At 40.0% G+C, this 14,525-nt stretch overlaps 1 protein-coding gene across 4 annotated transcripts in view; it reads left to right on the forward strand.

The window, feature by feature from the left end:
* The first annotated feature begins 262 nt into the window (after nt 1-262).
* Nucleotides 263-14,525, forward strand: part of FUT9 (fucosyltransferase 9) — a 105,942-nt gene continuing 91,679 nt past the window's right edge. The window contains exon 1 of one of the 4 annotated variants that reach the window (XM_086876563.1): nt 263-554. Coding sequence is in view for 1 of the 4 variants with exons in the window: in XM_086876561.1 (XP_086732687.1) it covers nt 1,690-1,834 (145 nt within the window). In the remaining 3 variants the exon portion in view is untranslated. Of the gene's footprint in view, nt 555-1,659; nt 1,835-14,525 lie in introns of those variants that run through there. The other 3 variants (XM_086876561.1, XM_086876564.1, XM_086876562.1) reach the window with 3 other exon arrangements.

Here is a 14,525-nt window from a genome sequence, read left to right on the forward strand (position 1 = left end):
TCCCTAACCTTCTCTCAATAATCTTATTGAAAAGATGCATATTTTAGTACCTTTTCCTGTTCCCTGGTAGTAATTTTTCTTGTTCCCAGGGAGTTCTCACTAGAATAGCTGCACCCAGAAATACCGTCACGCCAACAGCAAGCTCACAGCGGTTTAAACCAATTCCCATCGTGGCTATAGAAATATTTGTATTGTCTACAGTGAATTTTGGGTCAGGCCTCTCTTTCTGAATAAACCTGCCAGAAGACCAGACCTACTCTATGGAGTGACTCTAGCCCTTACAGCAAATCAGCAGTTTGTGGAGCTACGTGGAAATCTACCCAATCTCTCTCTTTCCCGGCTTCACAAGTGGGAGCTGTTGATACCTGCACGGCTCCTGGTACGAGGCAGAGCAGAAGAGCGCAGTAAGTTAATCCACAAGCCATTCAGAAACGTCTAGGACAGAGACAGTGGCACCGGGGAATCATATGTCTGCACTGAACGTCTAGTAAATTGTTTACTTGGAGGGTTGATGAGAAACGTGCAAATGAACCTCTGAAGCAACTGCTTGTCAGGTAAGGATACTAATGTGCTCTAATAAAAAGCAGTATGTTCTCATCATTGCAGCATCTTTTCCCCAAACGTACTTGCAGCAGTTTATCAACATTATATAATGCAGGGACAGCACAGGGCAAGGATAAAGAGTTGATAGCCAGCTTTTGGTGTGCTTGTTTATTTGACTCACTTGATTCATAGGTCTCCTCTTTACACAATGTACTTTGAGCTGTATTTTCTTTTATTTTTAATGATCAGTATTACTCTTGATCCTAAATAAACATCCAAGAAACCCTGTAGGTTTCAGGAGCAGGCTTGAAAGACTGCTTTTAAGAACTAATCCAGTGTATGGTTTGTTCCTCATACACTCAGTAATTATTGTATTCTATGTTTTCCTCTTGTTTACCCCCTTTTCTCCCTACCACAGAACCGTTTTTATCCCTCCTGCCGTGTGGGGATAAAAAAAAAAAAAAACCCCACAAAAAAAACACCCCAAAAAAACAAACAAACAAAAATAATAAAAGAAAGAGCAGCATAGGGAAGCTCTAGCAGTGCGTTTTCTTCACGAATTGTGGGGGGAGTGAGGGAACGGGACTGGGGACCTCCTGCCCTTCAGAGGAGCAGGTCGCCCTTCCCGGGGGCAGGGGGAGGGGGGAGAAGAGGGAAGGGAGAATGGTGTGAATGCCCCGCGGGGGCAGCATGACGCCTGCCGTGGCCCCGGGTAGCTCCGGGGACACCCTGTGGCGGGGAGCGCGGGGATGGGAACCGCGGGGGGACTGCGCCTCCGCGGCCGGGGGAGCGGAGGGGCTGAGGAATGGCGGGATGGATGGATGAGGGATGAAGGATAACGGGAAGAGGGATGGAGGGCTGAGGGACGGATGGATGGAAGAATGCGGGATGCAAGGTTGAGGGATGGAGGGAGAACGGGTAGAAGGATGAGAAAATAAAGGATGAGGGACGGAGGGATGGAAGCGCCGAAGGACAGAGGGCTGCCAGAGCGAGCGCCCGTGCTTCCCAGCTGCTCCCCCTGCGCTGCGCGCCCCCGCGCCGCTCCCGGTCCCCCCCCTCCCTGCTCCGCCGCTGCGCGTGCCCGCGCCCGGGGCTGACTCTCCCTCGCATCCTCCTCCGGCGGCGGCGACGGCGGCAGCGCCGGGGATGGGCAGCGAGAGCGCGCCCAGGAGCAGCCCGGGCCCCGCCGCTCGCCACTGCTCCCGCGCCCGCTGCTGCTCCTGCCCCGCAGCCCCCCGCGCACCGGGGGCAGCGCCGCCGCCGCGCCATCCGCAGCCCCCGCCTCGGACGGGTGAGTCACCGGGCCCTGCGCCCTCGCCCCGAAAAGCACCTGCCCTGCGTCTCCCCCCATTCCCGCTCCCGCGCCTGCCATCCCGGAGCGGCCCCGGGGACGAGCGCTAGGAGAGCGGGGGGCCGCGGGGGAGGCTCCGCGCCGCCCCCCTGCCCCCGCCCGGGGGAACGGAGGGGAACGGGGGGTCCTGGCCCGCTCTCCCGCCCCTCCGCCCCCGAGGAAGGTCCGCGGGGCAGCAGGGATGTCCCCGCGGCTCCGCCGGGGTGCGAGGGAAGGGGCTCCCGCCCTGCTGCCCCTCCCGGGCACCGCTGCCCGTTCCCACGGGGATCTCGCACAAGCGCTCACGGACACCCCGACAGCGCCGCTCCCCCCCTGGCCCAGGAGACCCCCGAGTCCCCCGCGCAGCACCCCCGGGCGCCCGGGGCGGCTCGGTGAGGGGGCAGCGCTTTAACTTTTGCAAGGGACCATTTGGAGGTGGGGAGGAAGGACCCAGCCCGGCAGAGCTGGCGGCTTCCCCGGAGCAGCCCCGGAAGGAGGCGGCGGAGGGTCCCGGTGCCCTCCCGGAGCCGCCGGGTGACGCGGAGCGCGGCCCTTCCCGCGGGGATCGGGGGCGGCTTCGGGCAGGGCTCGGCGCTCAAATGGACTTTTCTAATACTCCCTCCACCGACATAATTAAATAAATAAAGTGGCTGGGGGGCGGGGGCTAGAAGTCTGTGCTTGCTCTGCTTTCGCTGTCCAGAGCCGCGAGTGCAAACGACGGGATGCTGTCTCTGAAAAGGGTTTTCTGGTTTTTATGTGTCATGATGCACACGGCTGGTGGTAGCTAGTATAGTAACTATCTGTATCCCAATAGTTCCCTGTAGAAGGGTTGTTATGGCAGCAGCGCTCCCTTGCTCCTTTTATTTTTTTATCCCTGGCACAGGGCAATGTTAAAGACCTGGAAACTGCCTTAATTTAAAAGGAAAAAAAAAAAAGAAAAAAAAGAAAAGAAAAAATAATATAAATATAAATAAAGCAGCCTCTTGCCTCTTTGCCAAATAGACAAGTACAAATATAAGATTCACACTCAGTCTTCACTCCCTTCTCCAGAAGCTGGTGCTGTGATAACGCTAATGACTGGAGGAGGATGGGGAAAAATGTCTTTTCCCCCACACCTACTTCCTGCTTTTTGCTAAATTTTGTTGGAATTTTTCCTTGATTGTGGCTTGTGCTTTTTCATGTGTTTCACTGATACTTTTTCATAGTGATGTTTCTTACTTCCAGAGGATTTCTTAGTCCTGTGTTACACTGGGTAAAGGGATTCAAGTGATCTTACATATAAGTCAAGCACATCATTTGCAAAATCTCGTGATTCTGTATATTTTGCTTTTCTGTACAAGTCACAGGATGATATTTTTCTCCTTGTAATACTGAGAGGAATCTCTATGAGACTCATTTGACTGGTTTCAGTACATCTTACCTGCCACAGCTGGTGGCAGTTTGAAATAATAAGATTTAAAGGTTATTATGGAAGTTTCTCTATCACCTCTAATGGTCAGCCTATTTTCAGTCAAAACACATATAGTTCTAAGGGAAACACTCTGATTCTGATTTCAGTTTAGTCAGTTTTTTGAACACGGTGTTTAAACCCTGAAACCATCGAGGAGGATGGATGTTAAAAAAACACATAAAATTGGTAGTGGGCTATACTACTCTGACATTTTTACTCTGCACTTTTGTAGACACCATTTGTTGTCTTCGACCAGAGTTTGTTTGGGTAGAGATTGAGCAGTAAATGATAAGGACAGAGGATTTTGTCCTGGCAGCTCCTGCATTTTTATTTCTGCCAGAATATTTGAAGACTGATGTTGATATTGTAGAATGAACTGTTATTGAATTGTGATACCTTGTTTCCAATTGTACATTTTTAAATGTTTGGCTTATCAGCAGGAAAGCAACAGAAAAGTGTAAATGTTTATTTAAGGATGAAAAAAAACGCTGTCCCAGGGTGATTCATGTGTAGAAACAGGCTAGATTCAGGTTAAATAAGTGAACTAAAATAATGTAGTGTAAGTGATCCGTAACTAATTTTCACTGCTTATAATGGAAACAGGCACTCTTATCTTCGAGTTGGAATTTAGAGATGCTGGAAGATAGATGAAGAACAGCAAAATACATATATTTAATGACATATAAAACTCTTGAATAAACATCAGGTATTTCTGAGGGAATGCAAGCACATTTCTTAGTATAACTTTGGCCATGATTCTGATCCCAGCTAAATCAGTATGAGATTCTCCTCAGGCACTGCTGTGAGCAGAATCAAAGACAACCCTGCTATCTGTTTTTGAGGAATGGGGGCATGAAAAGATCATTTGTATTTTCCCCCTTTATTATAGCTGGAAGGGTTTATTTTGTATCTCGTATGGAATTTTCCACACTTTACCCTTCTAAGCAGTAGTCAGGCCTACAATTCTTACCTGCCCAGATAGCTGAGCTGAGATAATTCTTCTGAGAAAGAATAATACATGTTTTTCCTAGGGGCAGCTTTATTGTCACCAAATAATTGTCGTGTTTTTTGGAAAAAGGTTTGACTTTGAATGATATTTTCATATCTGGTACCACTAAAATTTCATATTAGGGAGTGGGAATAACATGTTTCTTGAAATGGCGTTATTTGTTATAAGGGTCTGATATGAAAGGACTAGATTAATTTAATCAAGATGGAAGGTAGATGTTTCTATCTTTAGTGATTAAAAATATCATTAGTGATTTAAAAATAACCTTAAGTCGTTATGAAGAAAAGATAAATTTGGACACTCTGAAAAAGGTTACAAATAAAGTTATTTGATGCAAATGAACCAACAGATTGCACATATTTAACACCAGACAGAGGTAAAAACAAAAAGAAACAAAAAAAGGAACCTGGAAAAAACAAGTCATCATGGGAAAAAAGCACAGTATAAATCCTGAAAGACTTGCAAAAATTGCCCAAGAGACTCCAACATTAACTGTTTGACTCCCTTATGGGAGTAATCATTCCGTAAACATTAATAGCATGAGTGTATGCTAAGACAGGAGATGGATAATTCAACTAAGTACCACAAGAATTCAGAGTGATTGTTACTGAAATCAGATTAGAAATGTATGGGCTTTCTTCAGTTAGAAGGAAGTCCTGACTTCACCAAAAATGTGTTGGAGGCTTGCTATCTATTTTTCAGGGCCAAAATGTCAACCTGAGAATAATGTTTCAAGTGACTTTTGAAAAACGTGGTATGTTATAGTTAGTCTGGTTTTAATGTGTGTGATATTCTATTAAAGCGGTGTTACCTTTGCCAAGCTCAAGTTATTAATTAGTTATTAGTAACCATTTTCCCTTTCTTTTCACATTTTTTTTAAATGTCAGCTTTACAGTAATGGCAAGAAATACAAAACAGTCTTCCTGCAAGACTGCACTCATGAGCTGAATAATTCAAAGCCTGTACTGTCATAGTACAATCAAATTTTTAATATGATGCTGTCAAAGTCATAAGAAAAGAAAATCAAATGTGACATCATAGAAGACAATGTATACAGCTGACATGACATCCAAATGTTTTAATTTCCTCACTTTATATTTTAGTGGTTAATGAAGATAGACTTTTCTTTCTTTCCTCTGAGGAAACTCCTAATACAACATATTAAATCTTCAGAAAAAAACTACATTATTTTCATAAAAACATATGTACGCTTTGTGAAGATAATTCCTGAACATAAAGGAGATGCAATAGTTTAAGAGATAATGGAAAGCCTTCACTGGGAAACAGAATGGAGATAATTTGTGGCTGATGAGAAAAAAAATTATTGTCAGACAAATTTTCTAGAGTATGGTAGGTATTATCTCAACAAAGGACATTTTATTAACTGTTCCTAACTATGGATGAACTTCTGTCTAAAGAAAGAGACAAAGTCATCCTTGCCCTCAAAAAATATAACAATTTCTTTCCGCAGAAATAAACGTTTTTCTGCTGTTTTTCTTCCTAAATTAAGTATATTTAATTCCAATGAAGTACCAAAATTTGCAGAATTGGAAAATGAAACTGTTTTCATCCAGCCTTTGTGGAGCACAGGAAGCAACAATGCAGTGTGGTGACCCCAGAATGGTCTGCCATTTCAGCCTGGTTTGACTGGCTTCTTGACATGGAGAAAATGTTTGCCCACTGAGATCTTCCAGGTGGCTAAGGACCGATTTGCTTCAAGTGATCAGTGTACTGAGGAAATTTGTCTGGAATGGGATTTTAGTTGATAACCTAAATCTCTGAATCAGACAATCTCTGTCTTCTTCAAAGCAACCAGTCCTGGTTGTGACTCCCTGGGGACCTGAGTGGATCCTGCAAGGAGCTCAGCATCAGCTCAGCATCAGTGCTCTCAGAAGTGCCAAGTGCCTGCTCAGGATCCTCTAAGAAATGGAGTGAAATATCAGTTCATTTCACACAGGCCACAAACCAGCTTTCAAATCTCAATGATTTTCCGTCACTACTGCATGTTGGCTGTATTTGAATCAGTGAACTAGAGGTGAAAGGCTCCAAAAATGTGATTACCAGTCCCTTGAGACATTTAGTTCTTCAAGGATATCTTACTGGAAATACTTATTTGTATTTCAGAAACTGGGGCAGAGAGAAATGAATTAACAACACACAAATAATTTTATTTTGTTCTAAAAGGTGTTTTCAAAGATTTTTGCTTTGTTCTGTTTTGTTTTGTTTTTATTTTGTAGAGAGACTGTAAATTCCAGATATTTGATTCTGGAATACATATATAATCTGTGAGTGAACAACTTCATAGATATGTATTTATTTACCACATAATTCTGCATTTTTGATGTGTCAGTAGAAAATCATTTAACCAAACACTCCCATACCTAGCTAAATTCAAACATTCTAATACTAATGTTTGGAATGTTGGGTTTTTCCCCCATATCTGCCACTAAAAGATCAAATAAATACATAAATGTAAAAGCAAGTCTAGACTAAATAAACATCTGTTATTTATCATGGATTTTTATGTAAAGTGGCTTATTTTGTCTAATTTAAGCCTAGCACTCTTCTGGGAAAAAAAATCAGCTTAAAACTATTGTAATCATTTTATGCTACACTCCAAAACTACTATGTAAATAATGCTACTGAATTAAGGAAAGCCACCAACGCTGAAAATTAATATTTAAATAATAATCCATCTGTTCATAGGTCTATTGTCTTTTCTATGGATGTCTTCTTCCTCTTAGTTTATCCAGGACAGCTACTACAGGAATTTCAAACTGAAATAGTTTGTTAGAGCTGAAATTGCAGAAAAGCCTGTTTTCCCATTCCAGTGTTAGAATAGAGGTGAGAGGCAGGGATCCATAAAGTATAAACTTTGAAGGTCACAATAATATAAAATATATGCTTCCTTCAATTTTTTTTTTCTCATTGAGGTAATGAGTATGGACTTTTTAAAATATGGAATACTGGGGGAGAGGAGCAATTCGTAAAGAGTCTTTATTTTTAAAATTAAGCAGCATTAACTCCCTGTATATTCAAAGACTTTCTTCAAATGAATCACCACATCTTGTGAAGTCAGGTACCAGCAGCAGTACCCAGAGCAGATTACTAACCAAGGACAGATGGACGCAGGTGGCAAGGAGACCATGCCAGACACCACAGGGTGAGGCAGACTCACAAAGCAACAAAACCAGTTTTCTCTGTTCATCAGCACAACATTTCAAATTTCAAATATCTCCTTTTGAAATAAAAGACACAGAAGTCCTAAAGAAAACAGTTTCTTCACCAAAATGTTTTCGATAGAATAAAAGGTATGGTATGTGTATTATAATACACGTACTAGCATATCAAAAACAATTTAAATATTTCTTTTTTTGTGGTTTTTCTTTCAAACTAAACCCAGCAAAATTATTTCGATTTTGGGAAGCAAAATGAGTGGAACTCATATTCTATCAGGATAGGATTTTAATAAAGTTTCTTCTGTGGCTTAAAAGAGGGAAGGAACACCTTCCTTAAAATGAAGGTTATGGTGAATGAAGGCATCAACCCTAAAATGATTAGTGTAGATGCAGAGCACAGGGAGTGTGTGTAGTCCAATAAATAAACTGATTGTGTACATCAAGTTACTCATGTGACAAGTGCTTCGAATTTATTGAGTCCTTATTGAGAATTGAGTCCTTGCTGTTTGGCAAAGCAGTGAAAGTGTTGTCTTAGAGGGAGAGGGTAGAACTTTTGGTAGAAATTGATCTGGAATTCTCCATCAACATTATTTTTTCAGTGGAAATATTTGGAATGCTTTGAAATTAGAATTGGCATAAGTATGGGTCAGTAATAGAAGACCACTAATTTAAGATGAAAAACAGAAAAACATAAAGTTTTGCAATTTAGAATTTGAAATGGGAAATATTTTACAGCCACTACTGCCGAGTATTGCATTTAAATGGAATGAGAGGACACCCAACTACACTTCGAAAGCAATCAAATTATTGCCTATATGTTATGTTTGGAATAAAATTTATCAGCCAAGGCTATCAACCTAGGCAATACTGATTTTATGATTTATTTAAGCTGGCAATAGAAGATTTTAATAAACTAGCTGCTTAAGACTGTTATTCAGCAGTTCTAAATACCCGTAGTTTAAAGGCCAATGTTTAAGCATAATGAAATAAGATTGGTCTGACACAAATGCTAATTAGTTTCTTGCAACTACCAGACTTAAAAAAGAGTTTTTAAGCAACCTCATTTACAAGAATGGAGAAAGAAAATGCAGTAGTATCCAACAAATGGCTTTGGAGAACATAACAAGCTTGCTAATTCTAGAGCTTGCAATAATTAGGAGACTTTCCAGTGAGAATGTTTGCCACAAACAACATTCACCTCAACCAGCTATGCTGAGACAGCTGATGTCCTACATTCAGTATGAGGACTGGTATTAGAGTTGGAATGTGGGAGACCAGGGAAGGGATTGAACTTCACTGCTTGGATGGTGTCCATGGCTTCCTTACAGATGCTTACCAGCCACCCTTTCTGGGCAGCATGCCTGGTGAGCAAAGGAACGACCAGCTGCCTCCCCAGCAGAGCTTCCTGGGGAGCACAGACAGAATTCCCAATTGTTTGACCTCACTGGGCCTCAATACTGTGTACATATCTTCCTGACCTACTGGACCTCCACCACTGGCCTGCATGCCCACCTGCAGCAAGCTGGCAGTATCTGAGATTCAAACTGAAGAATATATACCAGAAAAGTGATGAGAAAATTTAAAATGGCATTTTAAATATTTTGGCAGTTAAAATGAGTATAGTTAGAAGTGTATTTCCTTAAGGCCCCATTGAGATGGAAAGTCTCCTTTCCACAGACATCCTAGGGAAGGCAAGTGCAAAGAGATGAGAGCATCAGTATTTTTAAAGCAATCATAAGCAAAAAAAAGAAATAACAACAATAATTACATCTGGTTTATAGATCTTTCCAGACAATAGACATTTAAGCCTTGCATGGCAAGTGGTACCAATATTCAATGGGAAGGAACCCCAAACTGCTTGCACTGGAGTGAAACACAGCAACACTGCTATGAAACTCAAGGCTGAGAATTTTTACACACTCGATAAAATCCAGCATGAGCTTGAAAATAATTTCATTTCCTGCAATCAATGAAATAAATAGGAAGATGGCTGCTATATGTGTGTAGGTGAAAACTACAGTATGAATGAATCAACTCAATTCAACAAAAGGACAGAAGTAGAGTCTGTTAAGTTATCAATGAAGCACTCAGCCATTTGAAAACATGATTTTATTTATGGAAATTTTGCAGTTTAACCAGTTCTCCAAAAGAACAAAAACATAAATTGAATGTTTAAGAAGTGGACCTTTTTTCAGTCAGTAATTCTGTTTTAGGTCAATTTAGTGGTAGATAAATTTAAAGATTGCTTATGATAAAACCAAACCAATTTGTTACTTCTTTATAATGGAAAAGACACTGCAGCGGAAAGGTATTACAGAAGTGAAATCTTACAAATATATCTCTTTTAAAACAATTTTTCTTGAAATTTGCATAATTCCAAGGGGTTTTTCTTGTGTGTGTGTGTAAAAATACCAAGTTGTCTTTCATTCTTCCCAGAAAAAAAAATTCATGCACCTGTAGATCTACAGGAATTATATCATGTCCTGCTAGAAGTAACTGGGAAAACCTGCAGCTTTCTGTCTTAAAGTGTATAACAGCTGTAGTTTAATCTGATGAATAGAATCACTGTGTCTTGATCATATAACTAGTCTGGAGATATATATATATATATATATATATATATATATATATATATATATATGTGTGTGTGTGTGTGTGTGTGTGTGTGTATGTACATACAAATATATGCATATATATAATTCTTTAGTGTATATATATGCACATATGTATATATATATATATATATATATACACACACTTAGAAAGGAATATGCAGATATATAAAAGTATATATATATATATATATATATATATATACATGAACACAAATATATACTTCTGTTCTTCCTGGTTTGCAATAGTTGATCTCCTCAGGTAACCTACCTGCTTAAAATCCTCTTCCCTGAAACTCATCAGTTTGGGGTTTTTTTGTGTTGTTTTTGGTTTTTTTTTCCCAATACAGCAATTTTCTGTGGTGGATTTATTAAGTGATTTATTTTTCTTGAACTTTTTTGGATTGGCCTTATTTGTAATTCTTTTTGTTGATGTTACTATGCAGATATTTGTTCCTTTCAGTGGGTTGTTATAGAATAAGCAATTTTGATGTTTGTACCCTGTCTTTGTCAGTGCTTAATGCTGTATAATAGTTATGGATTATATGTGGTTTTCAGGTAAGTAGAAAAAAGGAACTCCAGAATTATTCTTCTCCGGAGGTCAGAGAAGCACAGCTACAAATGGAAGCCAAGGCTCTAAATTTCCAATCCCCAGCTCCAGCCATGCCTCCTCGTATAGTAATGAATTAGTTTAGCACAGAGTTTCCACAAAATATGGGCAACAATTTTGATGCCATGAAGGGGAGATAATGTGTGGAAATCATAGGCTATTTCACCAGCAATGAGTAAAAGCTAGTATATACTTGAGAAGATAGTCTCTGATCAGTCCAAATAGCTATCTACTGGTATGTATACATTTGAATGTATACAAAATTATCTATGTATATATGTATATTTTTTTAAGCTTTCTACAAACAATTGTTTCAAAATAATATTTTCCTCCTAATTCATTACCACCTGTTTTCCTTTCTAGTTTGTTTCTTAGTCATTACTTAACATTTCCTTAACTTCTTTGGAACTTTCTTCCTGCAGTTTTTCCTCATATTTGTTTTATTTCACTTTTTAATTTCCATCTTGTCCTTTGTATCATTTCGCAAATTATTCCTTCTTACTTAATTATTGAAAAGCTATTTTATTTGCCCTAGGGAGAAAAAAAAATGGGAGAAATTTGAAGCTTTCACTAAAAATTATCTGTGATGAATGTGGGCAAAATCTACATAGAGATTTATATCTCTGTAAAGGTTTTTAGGCAGCAGAAAGTGTGACTTGGATGTTTTTGTTTGTATTAGCAACAAATTCAGCACAATACGAACAGAGCAGTAGATCAAAGCATCTGCTGTGGAGGTCCTTATATTAAAGCATGATCAATGTGTTTTTACTACAAACTAGATCCAGTTTGTTTTCCCAGACAAAATGTAATTACCCTGAAAGTAGTTTGAGGCTATTCGAAGGACTAATTAGTTCAGATCCTTTTGTCCCCACTGCAGGTTACAGTACATTTGGTACAGGCTGTAATCAGAGCTTCCCGTTTACTTTGCTTCCAGAGAAATCTAATCCATACACACCAAGGCTGCTTCCAAACCTAACCAAGGTATGGCAATTGGGATTCTCTGCAAACCAATGCCGTGTCCGAGTCAAACTGCAGTCTCCTTGGTTCCCAACAGCAAACCCCACCACCTTGTCCTGAAATTGCACATTCCTAACTCAGTCCTTAGCCTTGAAATTTTTATTTGCTTCCGTCCCCCGAAGAACCCTAAGTCTTCTGAAGAGTGAACAAGTCTGAGAATTGTAAATATGTCATTGTTCTGACTCATGGACCAAGTACTGCAATTAGTTACTCATTCCTTGGGCAGCTGTGTCAGACGCTAGGCTAAAGAGTCATTCACCACTATTGTATGGGCAAATAAATACTTATTTCTCTCATTCTGATCATGGTTCCTGCAGGTGTGGCCAATGTTTTATCTCAATACAATCTCTGGGAGTAGTAGGTTGCAGTGCCACAGCTACAGCAGGGAATCAGCAGAATTGAGCTCAGACAATCAATATTTTGGCTAGCAAATCTAATCACGATACTAGTAGGAGAACACCAGCACATCTCTTATCCTTTTATTTTTAAAGAAAAAATTATTCCATTTCTTTTCCCCACCCCCTTCCAGTTTCTAAAAATAAGTTTACTTTGCTAACAAAATCTGAAGTCTGAAGAGATAGATGCATCTCTTTTTAATCTTGTACAGGGTGCTTAACTTCTGTCTGGGTAAAATTTAAAACAGACTTTGTGATTAACACTCTCCTCTGTATCAAAGTTCCTTTTCAGTGCCATGACATTACATAGTTCTCTGGGTTTCCCCCTACCCAGTCTGTACTTCCTACCTTCCTGAAGGATGCCCATCCACCTCATACACTCCAACATGGGGAGAAGACGCCAAAAGTGAAGTAGTGAATTGGTCTGCTTTTAGCACCTTAACACTTTTTTGGATGCAACCATCTAGCGTTTCAATATCTGACAGATAGTTTGTTTATAAAGACTTTCTCTACCCTGAGTGAGGCTTCCTGCACAAAGCACAGGACATAGATGGCTAAGAGGGACAACCAGAGAAATCATCAAGCAGAAGAAAGAATGGCTTTGAGAAAACATAGCGGGACAGTAATACATATAAAACGCACACTTTTAAGGTATCTCCTTTCAGCACTGGGGTGGTCTCTAGTATCCCCTGAAAATAAACATAAGACCAATCCAAGGCCTTTTCTCCAAAATTATTAGAACATGCTGATAATTGATGCCCAAATATCCAGTAATTAGAGCACTTACCACTGAGGTGGATGACCTTTTAAACACAGAAACACACTCCTGAGTTAAGAAAAAATTTCACTCATAGGCACTTTCAGGTCAGAAATCTGCCCTAGCTACTCACTGAATGGTTATTTTGGGATGAAGTTAGTGACTTTCTCCCCTGGAAACCTTGCCAATTTGGATAATTGATTAAATAGCTAATGGAGCAGGAACTTAAACCTGACCCCCTTTCTTCACAGAAGAGCAGAGTAACATTGGTCTGTGGAGTGAATTACTTGCTATTTGGCTGAATAAATATTTAAAAGCAAACTGAGTAGTTCCAAGAGGGGAAAATTAAAAAGTTGTCTTGTCAAATAACAAATGCTTTCTGGTTAATGGGAACCTCCTGGGAGGCAGATAATCTTAAGTCTTATGCTCTCTGTAGATCAGATGAAGTGGGCTTGTCAGTTTCCCGAGAGGGAATTTAATTTTCTGCAGTTTCAGAAAGTCTTGCTTCTATTTATTTTTCTTTTTCATATTTTTTTTTCCCCATGCATGTGGCAAATGCTCTGGTAAGCGTGTTCTCAAGTAAACACAGTGGTTCTCTCTGTGGGGTGACACTGTGAGACTGCTACCTCTTGAAAACATGTTTGGGGTCCAAGAGCCTTGGCAGGGTCAGGGCTAGAGAGAGGTGGTGTGTGACCACCATGAGCTTGAACTGTGCTGCAGTTGTGTGGAGGCTGGGAAGTGGTGGTGGTGTCTGAATGAATGCTCAACTTGGTACCGTGCAAAGTGGCAGCTTGACAGAGTTGGTAGTCCATTTTAGGGCATCAAAAAACAATACTTAGAAATACAGGAAGGTGCTAATAAAGCAAACATTTCATAAATCTAACATTTTAGAGCAAGATCTTAGTATCCAATTTGGGGAACTAAAGCTCTTTCTCACCGAGGAGATGCAGTGTAGTGAGTGATAATACAGCTTTCTGTCATTACTTCACAACTTTGTCTCCATTTATTGGCAGAAGGTATTCAAGTTGCAAAAGCATAAAATAAATTAATGTTCAAAGGAGTAGAAAAATTTTTTAATTCAGGGAATTAGCCTTCAGATGAAAGATAATATCACTTCCCATAAATAGTCAATTTTGACAGACTATTTACTCAAAAAGATCTTTACTAGTCTTGTATTTCCAGTTGCTCTTCTTATTGAAGACTTTTAAGTCTTCATGGGTCTGTGTCCTTGAAAGCATCTCTGAATTAACTTGATCATTCAACTTAATCTAGTATAGCTTTTACATTTTATTTTACGCAGGTTTCTGTAGCATTAAACTAATTTGCAGATGTCTTTAAAAAAAATAATTTATTCAAGTTCAGCTAGGCATTCATACTTCCTAATGCTCCTTGAACAATGTTCAAATCATAGATATGATTCAAGAGAAAATTCTAATGTTTGTGGTAAATCTTCCCTCATATGGAAAATGGAAACTCTTGACATTTATTATTCCCTGTTTAGAATGAAACCTTTATGAAGCAGGATTAAGTTGACAAGAGCATTAGAATTTCCCAGATATTTATATTTTCAAGGTCTGAAAAAGTATCTGCAATCTGTTGGTGGTAGGCAGGCAGTAAGCTACC

The sequence above is a fragment of the Cyanistes caeruleus genome, chromosome 2, assembly GCF_971803275.1.
Source record: "Cyanistes caeruleus chromosome 2, bCyaCae1.hap1.1, whole genome shotgun sequence".
In the NCBI taxonomy this organism is placed as follows: Eukaryota; Metazoa; Chordata; class Aves; order Passeriformes; family Paridae; genus Cyanistes; species Cyanistes caeruleus.